General features: G+C 40.8%; 1 protein-coding gene across 1 annotated transcript in view; it reads right to left on the bottom strand.

Annotated features, from left to right (window-relative positions):
* Positions 1–20676, bottom strand: part of LOC136863786 (cell adhesion molecule Dscam2) — a 1545364-nt gene that overhangs the window by 908724 nt on the left and 615964 nt on the right. Inside the window, exon 7 of the mRNA XM_068226091.1 lies at positions 10458–10591. Coding sequence (XP_068082192.1) covers positions 10458–10591 — 134 coding nt within the window. The remainder of the gene's footprint in view (positions 1–10457; positions 10592–20676) is intronic.

Genomic DNA, 20676 nt, shown 5'->3' with positions numbered 1-20676 from the left:
AACCACTACAAAACAGACGCGGACCTGAGCTTACATTGCACATGCTTATTTTATGTTCGTTCAAACTGTCAACGGTCCTATAAAACGCTGAATTATCTGAATTTTATCCCACAGGAAATCCTTGCTGTTCAAATAGAATTATGATGAGATACAGGCGCGACGCACTGTTCATTCTGGTGCAGGCTAGAAGAAGTCTGAGCTCAACTTCGACGTATTGATTGAGTGAGGTATAAGCGGTGTAGGGGGCAACGCTTCCGCCTGTCACCCGGCGGCCCCGGGATCGTTTCCCGGCCGGGTCAGGGTTTTTTAACGGTAATTATTAATTTCCCTGGCTTGGGGACTGTGTTTTGTGTCGTCCTTAACATTCCTTTCCTCACATTGAACACTTTACACTTCCGCAATTACATAATACATGCAGTTTCCTCACATATGGTGCCAGTAGGGGCAAAAGATCTACATAGGTCGACGCCCCGAACAAATAGCATTTTAAAAATGAAAAATTAGATGAAAAGAGGTATAAGCGATGGCAGTAACGCCGTTTCTTCTTCTTCTTCTTCTTCTTCTTCTTAATAATAATAATAATAATAATAATGATAATAATAATGATAATAATAATAATGTCCGACTCGTTGGCTGAATGGTCAGCGTACTTGCCTTCGGTTCAGAGGGTCCCGGGTTCGATTCCCGGCCGGGTCGGCGATTTTAACCTTCATTGGTTAATTCCAACGGCCCGGGGGCTGGGTGTTTGTGCTGTCCCAACAACCCTGCAACTCACACACCACATATAACACAATCGTCCACTACAATAACACGCAGTTACCTACACATGGCAGATACCGCCCACCCTCATCGGAGGGTCTGCCTTACAAGGGCTGCACTCGGCTAGAAATAGCCACACGAAATAATAATAATAATAATAATAATAATAATAATAATTGCTTTACCTCTCACTAACTACTTTTCCGGTTTTTGGAGACGCCGATGTGCCGAAATTTCGTCCCGCAAGAGTTCTTGTACGTGCCAGTAAATCTACCGAAACGAGGCTGCCGTACTTAAGTACCTTCAAGTAGGCCTACAACCAGGCTGAGCTAGGAACGAATCTGCCAAATTGGGGTCAGAAGGCCAGCGCCTCAACCGTCTGATCCTCTCAGCCCGGCACATCATTTCTTAAGCAGCAAGAACTTGTGATGGATGTCGTGAAAATATGGCATCAAGAGTTGGTTTGTGTATACGCCAGTGGATTTAGCATACTGCAGTCTAATGGCACCTTCTGGCTCTGTGAGGAATAGGGTTACCAGATGTACGGTTTCGTCCGGAATATTATGACTTCCTCTCATTTTGTTCCACGTAAGATGCACGCTTTAAACAGTACGCCGAATGTACATTTTTTTTAAATATCGCGGTTTAGACCATACTACAGCATCGAAATAATGAAGTGGCGTATAGCTTTTAGTGTCGGGAGTGTCCTAGGACATGTTCGGCACGCCAAGTGCAGGTCTTTTGATTTTGACTCCCGCAGGCGACCTGCGCGTTGTGATGAGGATGAAATGATGATGACAACACACACACACAGCCCGCGTGCCGGCGAAATTAACCAAATGGCTAAAATTCCCGACCCTGCCGGGAATCCAACCCGGGTCCCCTGTGACCAAAGGCCAGCACGCTAACCATTTAGCCATTTAGGCGGACACAGTATCAAAGAACAGCGCTGTTATGATCGAGTACAAAAAAATCTGTATTCTGACCAAGAAGATCAGTCGTCACAGTTGAGAACACCGCCACTGGCAGTGTGCTAATGGTGCTGGTGTGAATGTAGAACATGTTAAGAATGGCGGAATCATTATTTTTGTAACAAAGTGACACACACACACACCAAATAAATTGAATGATTTGCTTACTGGAGAAGTTAAGATGTGTAGAAACGATTTAAAACATATCTATACAGTTTTTGATTATTATCTATGTAAATGGCTTGAGTTTATTGATTCTAATACTTTTTGTATTGATGAATTGAATAACTCTAGGAAACTCACCAAAGTTGAGCGAAATTTCAAGATTTTAAGACCTGTGGACACAATAGCTGTAGAGGAAGAGCTGAGTTTGGATGACGTGTGTTCAGAAATTGTTGAAATAGTCAGTTTGATTTCTGGGCAGGATAGTGCTCTTAAACCAGTACCAGAGAGATGCGTATGTATTACAGGTTTCATTGGCCCAGAGAAAACCCGAACTACATTTTGATGGATTTTTTGTACTTTATTTAGGTGTCAATAAAACGCTATGTTATGCCAATCATGTGTGTCAATTATTATCTCTCCACCTGCAATATTCTGTGAGGTATTGCCTCGTCAAATGTTAACGGACTTTTGGGTTGCCCAGTATATCAGAAAACTGCAAATAAATACTACTGAATTTCATAAAAGTACTCTAGTCGAATGATTTAACATCGACTCTAAAGTTCAATTGAGACTTAAAGTATCCACAGTTGATACTTCGGTTAAAGTACTGAAAATCAACAACAAGAAGTCAAAAACACTCTTAAATATCACCCCTCTCAGCTTGGATTGAACCCTCTATCTCGGAAAGTAAAGGCTTACGACAGGTAGACGAAATATTTTAACAGAGTCTGTACATTTATAGTTAATGGAGCTGCCTAGCCGAGGGAGTATATTATAACCTTCGAATGGTCTCCACATCAGTTATAGAGCCGCTGAAGTTTATAGTAAAGAAGAAGTCAATGGAAATTGAACGGAAGTATACGTCCAGCCTTTATACGTCCAGTTACTATACGTCCAACTGTATTTGTCCGCCGAGATAACTTGCTCATTTTAATAGGAAATTTTGATGTAAATAGGATGAAGGCGTAAATTCATAAGATCAAAACTCTGTGGTCATCGGATAATTATATCCCGAAAAAATCGTCTAGTTCATAAGCAGAAACAAGGAACACATGTCAGCGGGAGAATAAAACAAGTTTTATATGTGGTATTCAGGTCCAGCAATAGCATATACCGCGGAGGCCATAGTTTGTACAATGCAAGTTCAGTGATCAAGAAGGCGTTTGTGAAACAATCAAGTGTACCCGTCAAGAAGATTATAGATGAATTGTTAAGCGTGTTCCTTTGTATGATTTCTTAACTGAGTTACCTTGTCATAGAAGGCATTCCTCTGATGCAAAAAACAAATGGAAAGGGAATTATAGACCAGTTATTTGTCAGAAATTATAAAATGCGAACCAATGTTATTATTGTAATATTTGAACAGGATTTTGTTTCATATGAACAATGCCAGTGTAAGAATTGAGATTGAAGGTCGAGAGAAAGAACTGCTAGGTACATTTAAGAAGGAAGCTTGCTGAAAATTGTAGGACTTGAGAAGTTATTGTGAGAGGAATACGGAAATATGTTGTAATAGTAATAATAGTCTTACATAACAAACAAGGCGAGTGTTTCTGGATTAACACTGAAATATTTTGTGTCATATATCGTTGTACTAATTACGATTGTACAGGTTTCAGGTCAGAATGCCCACGAATGTGGAAGATTGTAACTGTAATACCATAACAAAATAAACTATGAGGGCTTGAACAGGATTAGTGTCCCGACAGGCCTGGAACTATAGGCAAATGAAATAACATTAAATATTCAACCAGATGAGAGGATGGAGATGAGCTACAAGAATCCGTCAACGATAAGTACCCCCAAGAAGTTGTCTTTCCTCTATTCTGTCATGTAGAATGCATAGCAGTAGCGTAGATTTTTCTTTTATTTTTCATGAGGTGACATAATTAAAATACAACTTGAGTAATATAATGTGATCGTCGCAAATATTCAATGATATCCGTAATTGCAGTTATTTTTTCGATAAGGAGATATTGGAATCATGTTTTGCGTGCAATATTCAACATGTTAAGCACGCATTAGTGGTAATTATTCCGGGGTTTCTTAAAAATTGTTCGAGAATGTAGGAAATATTGTCTTCATAATTGAAATGACTTACTAGCTACTGCGTAGATAATTCTTGTGAGATGATGCAATTTACGTTTTGGGTTTGAGATATTCTTATGTGATAACTTTCATGTTCGCGTATGAATTGTGTAAGATGTGAATATTTCGTCAGGTTAATGCTAGGATGATTCTAACACGTATTTGATGATGTGAAGGTTTCTTCGGATATATGTGCTTGTATATTTTTGGATGGATAATTATGAATAAGCATGGTACGCCTGTAAGATGGCGTGAATAGTACATGATAGGGTCGTGTTAATATGATAAAATGCGGTAGCTGTGATATATATGATTAGTTGAAAATAAGCATTACGGAAGTGTAGTGTGGTCTTCGAAAATTGTAATGAAATGAAGGTTGCGAATGATTAAATAAAATGTTCTTCATACGAAGTTGAAGTGGCATCAGGAATACACAAGCAATAGGACATGATGATAGTATTTTGCATAATGTTCTGAAAATTATGAGTATCGAAATGTGTGTTCAGTCATCAAAATATTCATCTTTGGCACGATGAAGATGCGAATGTTACATATTTGAACAGATGATCATTGATAGAGGATCTACGACAGTAGAAGACATTAAGATGACGGCAATGAGATGTCTCAACTTAAGTGATGTTACCGCCACCTGAAGCCGTGCATGACTAGTATTTATTTAAGTAGTTGCTTTGTAGTATGGTTTCTCGTAGAGAGTAGTAGATCTTCATAATTTTCAGGAGAATAATCTCGGTGAAGCCAGATGCTGTTGGATCGTTTCCAAGTTTTCTTGTTTATTGATGATATTATCAGCTAGATGTTGTGTATTTTAGGTGCGGCGGAAATGAGTTTCTAACAGGTGATAGCGGTGAATATGGGTTATTATGGGATATTCAAGTTGTTAGATAGATGCGATAGATTCATGCGATGAGTCATAATATTGATGGAATATAGAAAGACAAAATCTTGGATTAATGGATGACAAATACGAGTGAAATAACTGGATATTTCTTATTTTAATTCTATGATTGGCGGACAGTGAGAAGATAGTATAATAATTTAATATGTCGTGATAAGAAAGCCTTCAGCAAGTTCCATGTTGGATTTGTTACAAGTCAAGATTTGAATTTAAGTTAGTTTATTACTAACATGTGATTAATTGTGTTATGATCCAAACCAACAAAGCGTGCAATATCAATTCTATTCTTATTTTCCAATCATGTTGTAATGTAAATATTATTGTTATTCTATTTCCATTTACGTTTGATTAATTAAATTGGAATATCCTTCAGAGAATTTTCGTGATTTTCATTTCGTTGAATTGGGAATTAGAACAGCCTTACATAGTTAAGTGGAATGCATTATTTCTATAGCAATAAGAGCCTAGTATCAAGTAGAAATGAACTGTAACCGGTGTTCGTCGAGTGTCCATGCCCGTGAGTGGAGACTCATGTAACTCCGTTGACGCCAGCCGAGGCGTACCTACACTATTTCCGAACCCTTAATTGAATCGACCCACGGACGGTTAATATATGTGTGCTCGGTTCGTCGGGAATGCCATGGGATCGATTCTCGTCATGAAAACGAAATATAAAATTTCCTCTTCTGGAGAGAAACATGACTCGGGGTTTCACTCACAGGGGCACGTTACCAAATAGATATAATGAAATGTAACGAAACAAGCATCAAGTAATAGAATATGGTAACAAATGACGTTTCACCTTCAAAATAGTGGCTACTACCCCATAATGAAAGTACCGGTTCGTCATATAATCGGTGTCTACACTGTTAAACAAGCAAGACTGAACGTCCTGCGAGGCGAAATATTGGTTAAGACGTGGGAATAGAAAGGGATGGATCCAAGGATCAAACCCCCACTACAATAGTTTGTGTTAGAGTTGTGTACAATAGTGTCATGCCTACATTTTGAAACGGAGAACAGCTATTCTAGCGAATGACTTGTACTGTTGTGAAATAATATCAGAACATTGATGTTCATAATGCGAAAGGTTTATAAACAGATACAAACGATTATTTCTACATGAGATAATTAATTATGAAGGTACAGTACGTGAGCGACATACCACCATTCCAGTTTGCTAATAACAAACAAGAAATTAACCTATATGTTGACTGTAATCTTGTGTACATGTTGCAGGATTGTATCCGAAACATAAGCTGGTGCAGGAGATCACTACACATTGTCCCATAGTGCGTCACGGTTAAATGTAAGTCCCATCTGGTCGGTATTCTTTGGTAACAATACAATGTATAGTAAACATTTGGTATATATTGCAGTAATATACTGTACATTTATTATTAATTATCTAATGTAGAAATAATCGTTTGTTACTGCTTATAAATCTCCCGCATAATCAACATCAATATTCTGATAATTCATTTACAAAGTGTACATGCCTTTCTTTACAATAGATGTTTCCCGCTGGGCTGAGTGGCTCAGACGGTTGAAGCACTGGCCTACTGACCCCAACTTGGCAGGTTCGATCCTGGGACCGTCAGATGATATTTGAACGTGCTTAAATACATCAGCCTCGTGTCGGTACACGTACTGGCACGTAAAAGAACTCCTGCGGGATTAAATTCCTGCACCTCGGCGTCTCTAGAAGCCAGTAGTAGTTTGCGGGACGTAAACTCAATAACATTATTATTATTATTATTATTATTATTATTATTATTATTATTATTATTAGAGGTTCCCAGTTCCAAACTTTGTGCATTACATGACCTTACATACAACTAAAACAAATGGCTTTACAGGGGTTCGAACCCAAGTTTGTTCACTTTCTAGTCCGTGTCTTAACCAGCGACCACCACTCAAGACGCTTAGCCTTGCGTGTAGAGAGTATGCATTGCGGACTCCTATTGCATAACGTACCAGTATTTTCATTCTTTGTACACTATTGTGTAGTGGCCCCAATTTCGATGGTGACTCGTCATCTGGTATCATTGTCTACTATTTGATGCTGGTTTCGTCACATTTCATGGTACCTATTTGGTGCCCCCCCCTGTCAGTCCACATTAGAAATGAGTACTTGGTTTTCTCCACGGGTAAGGACGGCCGGCAAAAGAACAAACTACCCTATTCTACTTAGCGCCGAACATACCTTTCAATTCTCGAAGAGTCTTCGTGACTTGTACGGAGATGAATTTGCAGGATTTGGTTTCGTTCATTTACGTTAGTATTATAAATTTCACAAAATAACTGTCAGGGGAAGATCAATGCTCGTAAAAATTCAATTCAATAATGCTGATGGAGCCGTTTGATGATTTAAGGGCCCTATTATTGAGGTCTTTGCCCCGAGCCGTAGAAATGAAAATTCATCAGGAAAAAGTATATTTATCCCTACTGGATGTGGCCCTGGAGATAAAGTGTACTGTAACACAAGGGAAATTTATAAAGTAATTTTGAGGATTTTTTTACATAATGGTTGGTTGCTATATTTGATATACGTGGTTTCATTAAAATGTTTGGGAGATATGGTTCTTTAGGATTTTTTATTGTATATTTCAAGTCAGTCACTGCAACTTCTCTTATTAATGCCTGATCGAGGTTTAACGATTTGCAGAACTCGACGAAAAAGATAGGAATGGTTTCTCTTCACTGATCACAAATCCGATGGCTTTGATATCATACAATAGGTACTCCTATTGATCGATAGGTAATATTGGTTCATATGTTGCTTCCTTTTCATAGTGAATGTCATGGGTCATGTCTCGGGCGTTTCAAATATGATCATCAGATCTATTATAAAGCCCTTTAGATGGTCTTTGAAGGCTTCTATGTCAATTCGACGAGTGCTGCCTGTAACAGATATATACTGAAACTCCTTGAAGACTGTACGCCAGAGTTTCTTAACGCTTGAACAATGGCAGATCGTATTTTATGAAACCTTGTATTTCGTAGTGTTTCGCCATGGCAGCAGTAACCGAGGACTTGAGCAAGCGTTTCTAATTCATTGTTGTAGCGCTGACAACGATTAGTGTCCATGGTCCTGCCTTGAATTGCGCTTACAAATGAACGTCGCCTTGTCATTTGCTACAAGACAATCATCTGTTTTTTCACAAGTTGCTTTACGTCGCTCCGACACAGATAAGTCTTATGGTGACGGTGGGACAGGACGGGAATAGCACTGTCAAGAAGGCGGCCTTGTTCTTAATTAAGGTACAACCCCAACATTTTACTGGTGTGGAAATGAGAAACCAAATAAAACCATCATCCGGGCTCCCAACAGTGGGGTTCGAACCCACTACCTCCTGAATACTGGATACTGGATACTTAAGCGACTGCAGCTCTCGAGCTCGGTATATAATCCTCGAAGGCGAATAACCTACTGATTGGTTGTAGAGTGCTGACGAAAAAGGATAACTCCTTTAACGTTCTCATAATAAATAATAATGGTATTGGCTTTACGTCACACTAACTATTTTTCGATTTTCGGAGACGCCTTTCACCTTTCTGTGGGAGGTCACACCACTTTTAAATTCAACTTCTCTGAACTTGGCTTTTAATTTCCGGGGTCTAAGAAACAACAAATGCGTTATATCAAACTACCATTGCACCGGTAATTTTTCAGGAACGCGTGATATCCCAGTGGTATTGTTAGTAGTTTCTTACATTCAAGTAGTCACGATTTGAAATCCGGCCAATTCATGACATACCTTTGATATGGAAAGTCAAGTCCCAATGTCGTGCACAAATTTCATATAAAACTGGAGGTCTTTTGGCTTCCGATCACAAAATTAACAGTGTAGTAACACTACAATCTTGTTAGTTTATACGAATAAATATTCTTAATCCTTGGGTGAGTGGTCTTAAAATACTGCTCGCAGAGCCCGGGTTCGATTTCCGACCAGATGGAGGGATATTATTCTTAGACTGTGCTCAGGGATTAGTTATATATACTGTCCTCAAGATCCCTGCAATTCCAACACACGCACAATACAAAGTACTACCCTCCGTCACACTACCCATACTCACTGGTGGACTGTCTTACAATGGCGGCACCAGGCTAGCAACAGCAACGTGAAATAATAATAATAATAATAATAATAATAATAATAATAATAATAATAATAATAATAATAATAATAATAATAATAATAATGATGATGATGATGATATGAGTAAAGAAGTGGAATCGGAGGTAAGGCTTTTTGCGGATGATGTTATTCTCTATAGAGTGATAAATAAGTTACAAGATTGTGAGCAACTGCAACGTGACCTAGAAAATGTTGTGAGGTGGGAAGCAGGCAATGGTATGTTGATAAACGGAGTTAAAAGTCAGGTTGTGAGTTTCACAAATAGGAAAAGTCCTCTCAGTTTTAATCACTGCGTTGATAGGGTGAAAGTTCCTTTTGGGGATCATTGTAAGTATCTAGGTGTTAATCTAAGGAAAGATCTTCATTGGGGTAATCACATAAATGGGATTGTAAATAAAGGGTACAGATCTCTGCAGATGGTTATGAGGGTGTTTAGGGGTTGTAGTAAGGATGTAAAGGAGAGTGCATATAAGTCTCTGGTAAGACCCCAACTAGGGTATGGTTCCAGTGTATAGGACCCTCACCAGGATTACCTGATTCAAGAACTGGAAGAAATCCAAAGAAAAGCAGCTCGATTTGTTCTGGGTGATTTCCGACAAAAGAGTAGCGTTACAAAAATGTTGCAATGTTTGGGTTGGGAAGAATTGAGAGAAAGAAGAAGAGCTGCTCGTCTAAGTGGTATGTTCCGAGCTGTCAGCGGGGAGATGGCGTGGAATGACATTAGTAGACGAATAAGTTTGAATGGCGTTTATAACAGTAGGAAAGATCACAATATGAAGATAAAGTTGGAATTCAAGAGGACAAACTGGGGCAAATATTCATTTATAGGAAGGGGAGTTAGGGATTGGAATAACTTACCAAGGGAGATGTTCAATAAATTTCCAATCTCTTTGAAATCATTTAGGAAAAGGCTAGGAAAGCAACAGATAGGGAATCTGCCACCTGGGCGACTGCCCTAAATGCAGATCAGTATTGATTGATTGATTGATTGATTGATTGATTGATTGATTGATTGATTGATTGATTGATTGATTGATTGATTGATTAATTGAATAATATTAATAATGGACTGATGACGCTGATGGTGTCTCCTTCAGGAAAAGCATCATTAATAATAATAATAATAATATAAAAAGCAATTGTCTCAAAAGACAGGTGATTAAACATTCAAGATCTCAGTACTGTATATCCCTAGAGCATTGACTGTCCAAGTGGATTCGGTTAAGAGACCTATATGGAGAGCAGGAGAATTAGAGTTCGAGTACCGGGGGCGGTTACATGTCATCCCCTTCGTCTAATGATCAAACATCTAAAATCATTTCTGAACAATTGTCTTTTTTTATTTTTTGGAAACTGAAAAATAATGAGACACAAGGACTACAGAACATGTTATATACTGGAATTCATTGTACTTACCTCCCAACCGAAGTTCCGCCGTACCTTGAACCATTTCATAATCGTTCTTTGCAAAGCATTGGTACATGCCACGATCTTCACGTGTTACTGCAGAAATCTGCAGCCGCGAACCACCGGATCCCACGATTCGAATCCTGATTAGAAACAAACAAGATAATAAAAATCAGTTTATACTGAAGCGTAAATGAGGACAATTCCGGACAACAAAAGACTACATTTAACGTGTGTTAATGTGCTCTAAGACCAGCTGAAGTGTCAGGCTCCTTACTGGAAAAATTATCCCACATATTCCGCAGCTAAAACTATTTTGAAGAATGGGTTAGACATGTCAGTAATAGGATGAGCTCAATAACAGGATGGTCAGTTTTAAAAACAATAGTATAATTACAATATTAAAACCATGTACAGTATTTGTATTAAGGTTTACTGTCGTCTCCCACAATGTTTCACGTTCCGTTGTTGTAAGGATCAAGAAAATAAACTTTCTTCGGCTAGAAAATACACACATGCTTACTGCCCGTCTGGTGGATATGATCGTGAAAGAGTCAAGTTCTTATGATCTGCCAAACTAGTAAGGTGGTTCAAGTGCCATTGGTGGAATCAGTTTTCACCATCTGATTGTTGATAGGCAGGGTAGAAGAGGTGGTGGTATACAATTTATATTCAGTAGATTGCGTGCCAAAATCCTGGATTAAAATCCCTAAACCTCCCCGCAGTGTTCATATGAATTGAGGGCATATGATGCTGTTGATGGTGATTCGTTCGTTGCATTGCGACGTTAAGCTTCGAGCAGAATCTTTGGTTTTATTCAGCAGGACGCACTTAGACGCTCAGATCACCCATGCGGATCAGTTAGGAGACCTGCAGTTTTCAATCATATTCGTTGACTGCCGAATACTTTCCTTGATAGAACAATTTATTGTCCCCTTATAAACCCTTGCGAATTAATCCGAACAATGTATACCGGGTGAGTCAGCCACGCCTGACGTTTTATGCTGTTAGGCATCCCACCGAACGTCAACTGGTGTCGTATTCTATTCTCCTTTGAAGTACACCAAACAATAATCGCCTTTTATCACTCACTGCACCATTACCTTTGCACAAACATGAACCGTATGCGACAGGAATTTACATAATGCATCAAACTGTCATACGGTTATGTACAAACTACGTGCCAATTATGAGTTCTCAGTTAGGTATGAAATGAACGCTAAAAGCGATGGCGTTCCGATATAAAACTTGTGTGCATTTGTGAAGCGGAAGTAGTCGTCCATCTAGTAGGCTTTCTGGAAACCTACTCGCTGGAGTCACCGTCGTGTCATAGTTTAAGTGCGCTGCTGTTAATACAGCTGCGTTTGGTGGGTGGGTTCGAACCTCACTTGAGCCTGCAAATTTTATTCGCATTATGTACTTTGAGAATCATCCACAGAGCCAATGTATCCGAACGCATTCACGTCGTGGGTTAATTAATTAATTAATGTATTTATTTTGGCATTGTTCCAGGCCATTAGGGCTTCTTATGTGGATGTTGTATAAGCAGGGCTGGACAAGGATAGAATGGACGGGTACTTAAGTCCACTTCACTGAGCAACAGCCTGTGAGGGCAGTAAGTGTTCGAATAGATGGCCCTCGGCAGTAATGCACATTTCAGCTCGCCCTTGAGCTGCCATTCGGGCTCTTTGTAGCGTTGTAGGTGTTACGGATTCACAGGCTTCCGTAATAAGTTTCGAACGCTTTCAGGATTATCCGGCTGCTGAGCGTACACTACATCCTTCAAATAGCCCCATAGGAAGAAGTAAAGTGGCGTCAAATCCGGCGATCTAGCAGGCCAGGTGACAGATCCTCCCCTTCAGATTGATCCGTATCACCAGTTCCCGGTCCAATCATCATGATTTTATTAATCTGCATATTCAAATTATCATCATTTTATTAACCAGCATATTCAGATATAGCAACCATGCAGAGCCCGAACTTCGTGCTTTAAGAGAAGGCGACCCCATAGCGCAAGTTAGTGACCATGCTATTGCTTGTGAAGACCCCGGACAGGAAGGAAGGTTTATATCAAACTGACTGGTAAACACCCCGGAGATAGCGTCATCCAGCCCGGGAGAGAGAGAAAAAAGATCGTGCGAGGGTGACAGAGAGTTTTGAATTTGTCACATGGAGCTAATAGTGCACACTACACGTAGCTAAATATGAGCACTTCAGCCCTGACAGCATGTCAATAGAGCAAGCTATTTCCAGACGAGTGCCAGTTATTCACTGGAAAATAATTTAGGTTAATTTAATTAATGGAAGGCTCATTGCACTGTTGCGGTGAGAAGTAAGCAATATTAGGGTTTCTATACTGAAATTCAAACGACCGTTGAGGGCCAACGGCCAGTACACAAAGACAGCCTGGAGAGAGAATGGGGAAGTACCGCTCGTAATGGAAACCGAAATTTTCTATAAAGGAGAGCGAGCCGAGAAGCTCACCCCTTGTGACTGACAGACCAGTGCGAAGTGCGTTTCGTTCACGTGAAACATCGGGACCGCTTGCCTAAATTAGAGTGCCTAGAACCAAGTGATAGAAGAATTGTTATCCGGATGTAACCATCTCGCCCGAGCATATATTGTGATCCGAGAATAGCTGAACTAGACCGAGTTCGTGATTTTTAGTGCGGTTCACGCAAGATATATGCCTAATGAACTTGTCTGTGACCGGTTTCTTACCGTAATAGGCTCTACTTGTAACCGGACTCATTTATAAGTAGGAGATTAGCAAAACGATCTCGCATAGGTCAGAGAATCGTGCGCATTTACGTACGAGGCAGCAAGGAAGAGTATTTATTTGCAGCAGCCAGTTTCCAAGATGAGCAGAGGACAAGAATGAAGCAGACGGCAGCAATGATGGCGTTCCTAGTAGTCGAGTGCCATGATTCCAGATTTGACGTCCGCAGCTCCATGATAGCTTAATTCTACCACGAGCCCAGGATGGTGGCCGGAGTCAAATGGCGGAAGATATCAGGTGAGTTAATCGGCAATTTTTAGGCATGACCTATAATATAGGCTCGTCTCAAGCCCTTTTTTCCTTATTAATAATGTAAATATTTCATTATGTAACTTCAGTGCCTTAAGCATAGACATTCCATGTTTACTTTAATCATTTTAACTTGGGGCTGACGATACGCGCTAGCCATGTGTTTTATTAGCTTTGTTTAAGAAGATATGAGGGTAATGTTAGTTTAATGGTTATTATGTGTTTCTTATGTGGTTTTCTTTAGCGCCATTTTTGGGTGCCAGGATTAATGATGTCATTGTCGTCAGTTAACTTCGGAGGTAAGACCACCCCTAGTGTTTCGAGCGGGGATCCGGTACCTAATAATATTTAGTTAATGTCAGGATGTGCATGATTTGTATGAGGCATTTTTTCAGCCTGGAACCAGACCAGCGAAATAATTTCCACCATTGTGATGGGCGAGGAAATTTTAGATATATATGCAAGAAATCGATCCGTAGCCGAGAGTGAGATGCGAACCCGAAGGGGGTAGATTGTGAGGCCGGCATGAGCACAGGTATTTTTGTGTACTACCGCGAAGAGATAGTAGTGGAATTAGCCGTGTGAAGCCTTACTTAAAAGGCTGAGAATGAGCCGAGATTCAAATCTGTATGTTCGAGATACGAGACGCCGGAAGCTCTAATGATAATATATATGTTAAGTACGGGCTAGTGTGCACCCTGACCTGCCGTTTCTTATAACGCAAATGTTAGAATGCGATGAGGGCTTATGTGTGTCGCTTTCATGCCGAGATAGCAGCTGAAGCTCGTTTTTGTAAGCCACAAGGACAAACATTTGTAAGGAATTCAGGCAGTTTCAATGTCAGCGACCCAAGACGTGGTAGATGAGTGTACACATAGTACCATTAGTTTGTGTCCGAGGCAGAGGTATGATCTGTCTGCAGTTAAAGCGCCATGCCCGATGCTCATTCTTTTTCACAGCTCATCCGGTAATTTTAGCCTTGTCGACCGAGACCTGTCATGTGGGCAGGATACATCTGACGATATCCCGAGTTCGCGACCAGGATATCAAGCTACAACATCAAGTGTACTTGTGTGTTTTCTTTTCAGGATTTGTTTTCCTTTTCAGGACGTTTTTTCTGTGTATACTTGATTGTTTTTGTGTGTATTTCATCTTTGTCATGTGTTATTTGTGTGCGGCGTTGTTTAACGAGTGTACAGCACGAGCTGGATTTATAGTTGCGGGGTTCTGACCTCTCCAATTTATCCCGGCGGATCCCGTGATGTTAAATTCCGTGCTGTTTTGGGAGAAGTGTGTCAGTCTCAAGACAGGTTTTTTATGCATATTGTTTATCGACATGATCGGATTTTTATTTGTTAATTGGGGCGAGATATACGAGTCTATAATTGTATGTCAGTGGCAGTGTACAGTTAACTTGAGGATTCGTGCCATCCATAGATTAACACATCTGAACACTCCGCGAATATACATTGATACCACCGTAATTTTACTTTCGATATTTTGATTAGGGTTCGAGACCCATATTGCGACTCACATTTGTGACGTCGAGTTTTGTTGTGTAACTTTGTAAACTTGACTTTTTTAAACTTTATTTTACCGGGCGAGTTGGCCGTGCGTGTAGAGGCGCGTGGCTGTGAGCTTGCATCCGGGAGATAGTAGGTTCGAATCCCACTATTGGCAGCCCTGAAGATGGTTTTCCGTGGTTTCCCATTTTCACACCAGGCAAATGCTGGGGCTGTACCTTAATTAAGGCCACGGCCGCTTCCTTCCAACTCCTAGGCCTTTCCTATCCCATCGTCGCCATACGACCTATCTGTGTCGGTGCGACGTAAAGCCCCTGCCAAAAAAACTTTATTTTGATTGTTATCGTATTTCTCATGCATAGTTGATATTAAATTTGTTCCACCCTTTATTTCATGACTCCTCATTTACTAAAATATGTATTCTAGATGCTGTCCTATTCGACTTAATTTCATTTTAGTTAGATTTTGTGACCCACTTTTCAACCGAACGTTCCACGCAGATTCTCCACTGAGTCAGGCCAAAACTTAGAGGACAGGATAAGATATACTATCCATCGACCGGGATGTGTAACATACAGGTATTTGCGAACATCTGCTGACATGAGATGGGGAGCACCGTCGTGTTGATGGCACATGGTTACACGCACACCCAGGGGAGCATCCTCTAGCAGCAATGGTAGTTGTTCTTGAAGAAACTGCAGATACCGGGCTCCTGTCAAATGATCCTCAAAGAAATATGGTCCAATCAGGTGATCACCCAGTATACCACACCAGACATTTCATCCCCTTCGTGACTGAAATGCCGCATGCCTTACCCAGTGGGGATTTTAAACACTCCAGTAGTGCATATTATGACGATTAACACAGCAATTATTATGAAATCGTGCCTCGTCCGAAAATAAAGTGTGAGACACAAGCGCTGGATCCTTTGCCACTTGCGTCAGTATCCATGCACGTATATCAACACGAGTTTCGAAATATAGTCCGTAGAGTTCTTGATGTAGTTACAGGTGATACGGACGAAAAAACTGGAATGCAATATCCTTACAACAGACGACTAGCTGATGTTGGCCTGTTGTACTACTGCCGGGGTACTCGAGTGAGGATTTTCCCGGAAATTTTCCAAAACCTTCCCAGCAGTTTCACCGGACGGAACTGGTGCCTCTCTAACAGGACCTGTTCGGGAGAGTGACGAAGTTATTCGCAAACGTCGCTCCACCCTCCTCAACGTATTTGTATTTGGTTGTTGTCTGTGTGGATATCCTTCCTGGTAGAAACGCTGTGCTTCCCGTGCGTTCTGTCTTGCTTTACCGTTGATGAGGAACGTGTCAAAATACTCACCTTTTGAATAAATAGCGAAGAAATGACCAGAACTGCTAGGCTACGCCAAGTGTCAGGCCACTACACATTCAACATGCATACTTTTTGTCGAATGTGGCACGAATGGCCTCTTATTTGATTCTCAAAGTTTAAAATATGAATAAGAATATTTAATGCTCATGGGATTCGAACCCACCTACCAACGCAACATGTGTCAACACGTCTGTGGTTAGTCCACTACACCACGGTGGCTGTTGCCTCCAGTTTTTCAGGAAGCTTACTTAGTGCAAAACTACGTCCCGCTTCACAAACTCACACACGTTTTCTATCAGCATGCCATCGCTCTTAGCGATAATTTCATAACAAATCGAAAACATAATTGGCACGTACATTTTACATAACCGCATGATTGTTTGATGTACTGTGTAAATGCCTGTCGCATATATGTTTTTGCAACAGTCGTACAGTGATGACCAGAACTGCTAGGCTGCTTTAAAGGCGACTGTAGCTTGGTATACGGCAAAGGAAAATCGACCATCACCCAACTGACGTTCGGTGGGATGCCCAACAGCATAAAACGTCAGGTGCAGCTGAATCACCCGGTATAGAATTTTCCCAATGTTGGCATGATTTACACATTGCTCATTTTTAATCCCACGCTTTCTATTCATTGCTTATTCTGTGCTTCGACTGTTCTAGGTTGAAAGTTCATATATTTGCATTTTTTGAAGAATTTCGAGTTTATCTTGTGAGATGTGTAACATCTGGCTTCAAGTAGAACCAGCTCCAGATACGTTGTGAGACTGTAGCATTATCGCAGAACACTTATTTTTTTTGCTAGTTGCTTAACGTCGCACCGACACAGATAGGTCTTATGGCGACGACAGAACACTTCTATGACACAAGAAGAGATACTTAACAAACTTTATATCGCATAACATATGCTAACTGTAAATCAAGGTACTGTGCAGCACAAACACACCAGCTCAGTTTCACAAAAGAAAATGGAAATACGTGGAAGGAAACATAAAACTACGACGAGTAATGACTACTTTCTTCCATAAAAAGCAAATACCTCCGGGCTCACCGCTGTGCACTTGGCTCTCGAAATCGACGATAAGGGAGTGAATCCGCAAGTGACAATTATTCGTCGAAGACTTCTAACAGGTGCAAGCAAAGACTGAAAATCTCCAAAGAAACACCTTCTAATAAGAGAAATGTGCACGAAGCAGACTAAAACGTAACATGATCATGCATCCCTAGGTCGGGGACGGCTATGTGACTAGTACGTCAGACTCCTTGGGAATATACTCACCCGTTTGTCACGCTGTAGGTCCCCGCGTTCGGCGGGTGGCCTATATCGCAGACAATCGTTCATTTATGAAGCCGATGTGCGCTGTAAATTTTTTTGATAATTATTTGAATAGAAGAAATTCCAAACATATACTAACAGGTAGTTATCAACTATATATACATACACAAATACTCAACTGCTTTGAAGGGGAAACAATAACTTTGGCGACACTATATAGAGAAAGGGATACCTTATTTGAAAGCATGACGAGGAAACATGGTCATCATCCTTGTAAAGGTTTTTTTATATGATTGTTGTCTGATACGTCCGGCGCCATGGATGATTGGTCAGTAAGTTAGCCTTCAGTCCAAGGCACCCCAGGTGCGATGGCCGGTCCGATCGGGGATTTTAACCGCGTTTGGTTAATTCCACGTTTTCGAGGGCTGAGTATTTGTGATAGTGTTAATGCACGCCTTCATTTACGTATAACTTATCACACTACTAACCATCACAGAAATAGGCATCCACATAGGGATTAAGAACAGTTTAACAGGAAGGGCACCCGGTTGTAAAACTGTTCTTAATCCAAATAAGACCGAGCTCGATTGCTGCTGTCGCTTAAGTGCGGCCAGTATCCAGTATTCGGAAGACAGTAGGTTCGAACCCCACTGTCGGCAGCCCTGAAAATGGTTTTCCGTGGTTTCCCATTTTCACACCAGGCAAATGCTGGGGCTGTACCTTAATTAAGGCCACGGCCGATTCCTTCCCACTCCTAGCCCTTTCCAGTCCCATCGTCGCCACAAGACGTATCTATGTCGGTGCGACGTAAAACAAGTAGCAAAAAAAAGTCCATATAAGTGCCAGCCTCATGTAACTGAGGAAATGGTCAGAAACATATTTATTTCCGTCTGATACATTTACTTGACATAATGCCACTTCCAGCATGTGCAGCTTGAATTACTGCAAGGTGGAGGAAGATCTTAAAAATAATGCACCATTAGACGATTTCAAGAGAAGATGACTAAAGAAGGCGTAAAAAGCATTACTGATTTACCAGCAAGGCCTTGGGCTCAATTCTCTATCATAACGGCGAGTAATTTCGAAAACAGACATCCCCTTCAAGAGAGGCACATGTTCTTGTAGATCACTCAGCCTACAACAGGAATGTGTAACAGACCGAGCGAGTTGGCCTTGCGGTTACGTTCATCACGTTCACGTAGCTGCGAACTTGCATTCGAGAGATGGTGGCTTCGAATCCCACTGTCGGCAACCCTCATGGTTTTCATGGTTTCCCATTTTCACGTCAGGCAAATGCAAGGGCTGCACCGTAATTAAAGCCACGGCCGTTGTCTTTCCAGTCCTCATCCTTTTCCCCCTTCCGTCGACGAAAACCTTCAATGTGTTAGTGTGACGTTAAACCATTAGAAAGAAAAAAGAAAATCTGTAACAGGTTAATTCCTGAGGACACAGGCGGACGAACATTGAGATATTGCACCCATAAGCGAATTTACATAATTAATTTATGAATTAAAAGTTGAATATTTCGCATATTGGAATACTACAGTAGGCTGTGAAAGCCAGCAGTCACAAAGCAACATTCTGGCGCCAGTCAGTCGGCAAGGAAATCCTCGAAACTCTTCTTAGAGCACGAACAACTTGTAGACCGACCTGAGTACTGCGTCCAATAAATTTTATGGTACCGCCTAGGAGTGGCAACTTTCTACTTGGTTCTCACGAGAAAATCACGCGTTGAGGCCTGACCTACTTAGAAGGACAAAGAGACAACGATAACACCCACCAACCCTTGGGAGAAAATGGAAGCATCCACGCTGCGAAGAGCGCGAAAGTCTCAGCCAATCACAAAATTCCAAATTTGAATGTCCTGTCATAGCGGGAATCTACAGTCAGTATTTCGCTATTTGGAGCCCGGAGTAGTTGTGAAAAAACAGTGTCCTGACTTCCTAATAATATTTGAAAATTTATCGGTGCGAAGGTGTGGTCAATTATTGCCTAATTAATAAAAATCTAACTTCACACGGAAGAGTAGTATCGCCCAGGAATTGAACTGTCATGGCGGGAAGGAATCATTCGCTGGAAGAAAATAACGCCGGTGACGCGCGCCGTCGTGTGGATTATCCTGTGATCGTTTCCCACGGCGCAATATAACAAGTAAGTCAGACCGAAATTAGGAAGATTTTGTACATAATTTTTGAAGCTCTAACCTACGGATGTATGATAAAGCGCTCCCAAGTGCTAGATTACTACGCCACATCCCTTCCACATAACTATTTTCAAAGTGACAGTGACTGTGTGTTCAGTGTGTTTAGAGTGTGTCAGCTAATTCAGTTAGTCAGCTTTCAAATTCAGTCTTGTGTGAACATTACTCTTATGAAGTCTGAGTCTGGTAGGAACGCGATCAGAGACACTTGCTGGCATCCGAATGAGCCACGTAATTTTACTTGGGAGAGTAATATTTCGGGAAAAATGGACACTTTAACAAACTGTTACTTTACTTTGAGCTTATGCAGAGATAACAGGCAATAGTTATACTTTTCAACACTTGCCTTAAATGAACTCACATTATCAACCGAGAGGGACAATGGAACATGTTGCGACTGCATAAAACTTTTCTAATTCACGTGTAGTTAGACATTTGTTGGAAAGCTAATTTATTCTTTCACTTTGGGAGGACGATCAGTATAAATTTCCCCACATCATTGGAAACTGTACTTTTAGCTTGCTTTTCATCACTTACAATAAGCTGTTATGGCAAGCGAGATGTTTCGGGGAGAAACTAGTTAAAGCAGACAGGGAGGAGAATGACTTTTCATTAATGGAAGGCCGCGATGCTAAAGACCTTGAGTAAACTGTTATGTTCCGAAGAGGTGAACAACCGGTAAGCTGTAAGTAAAGAAACTGAGAGGGGTGTGTGAGACCAGCAGGAGGCGTCAGGCAGGTAGCGGAGAGAAAACTTTCGACTTCACGTCAGATGTTATGCAGTGCTGTTGTATCATCTTCACTGAAGTGCTAAAAAATGCGTGTGTTATGTTAATGTGAGCGTGT

The sequence above is a fragment of the Anabrus simplex genome, chromosome 2 (genome assembly GCF_040414725.1).
Source record: "Anabrus simplex isolate iqAnaSimp1 chromosome 2, ASM4041472v1, whole genome shotgun sequence".
Taxonomy (NCBI): domain Eukaryota; kingdom Metazoa; phylum Arthropoda; class Insecta; order Orthoptera; family Tettigoniidae; genus Anabrus; species Anabrus simplex.
This window is presented reverse-complemented; position numbering and strand designations above follow the sequence as displayed.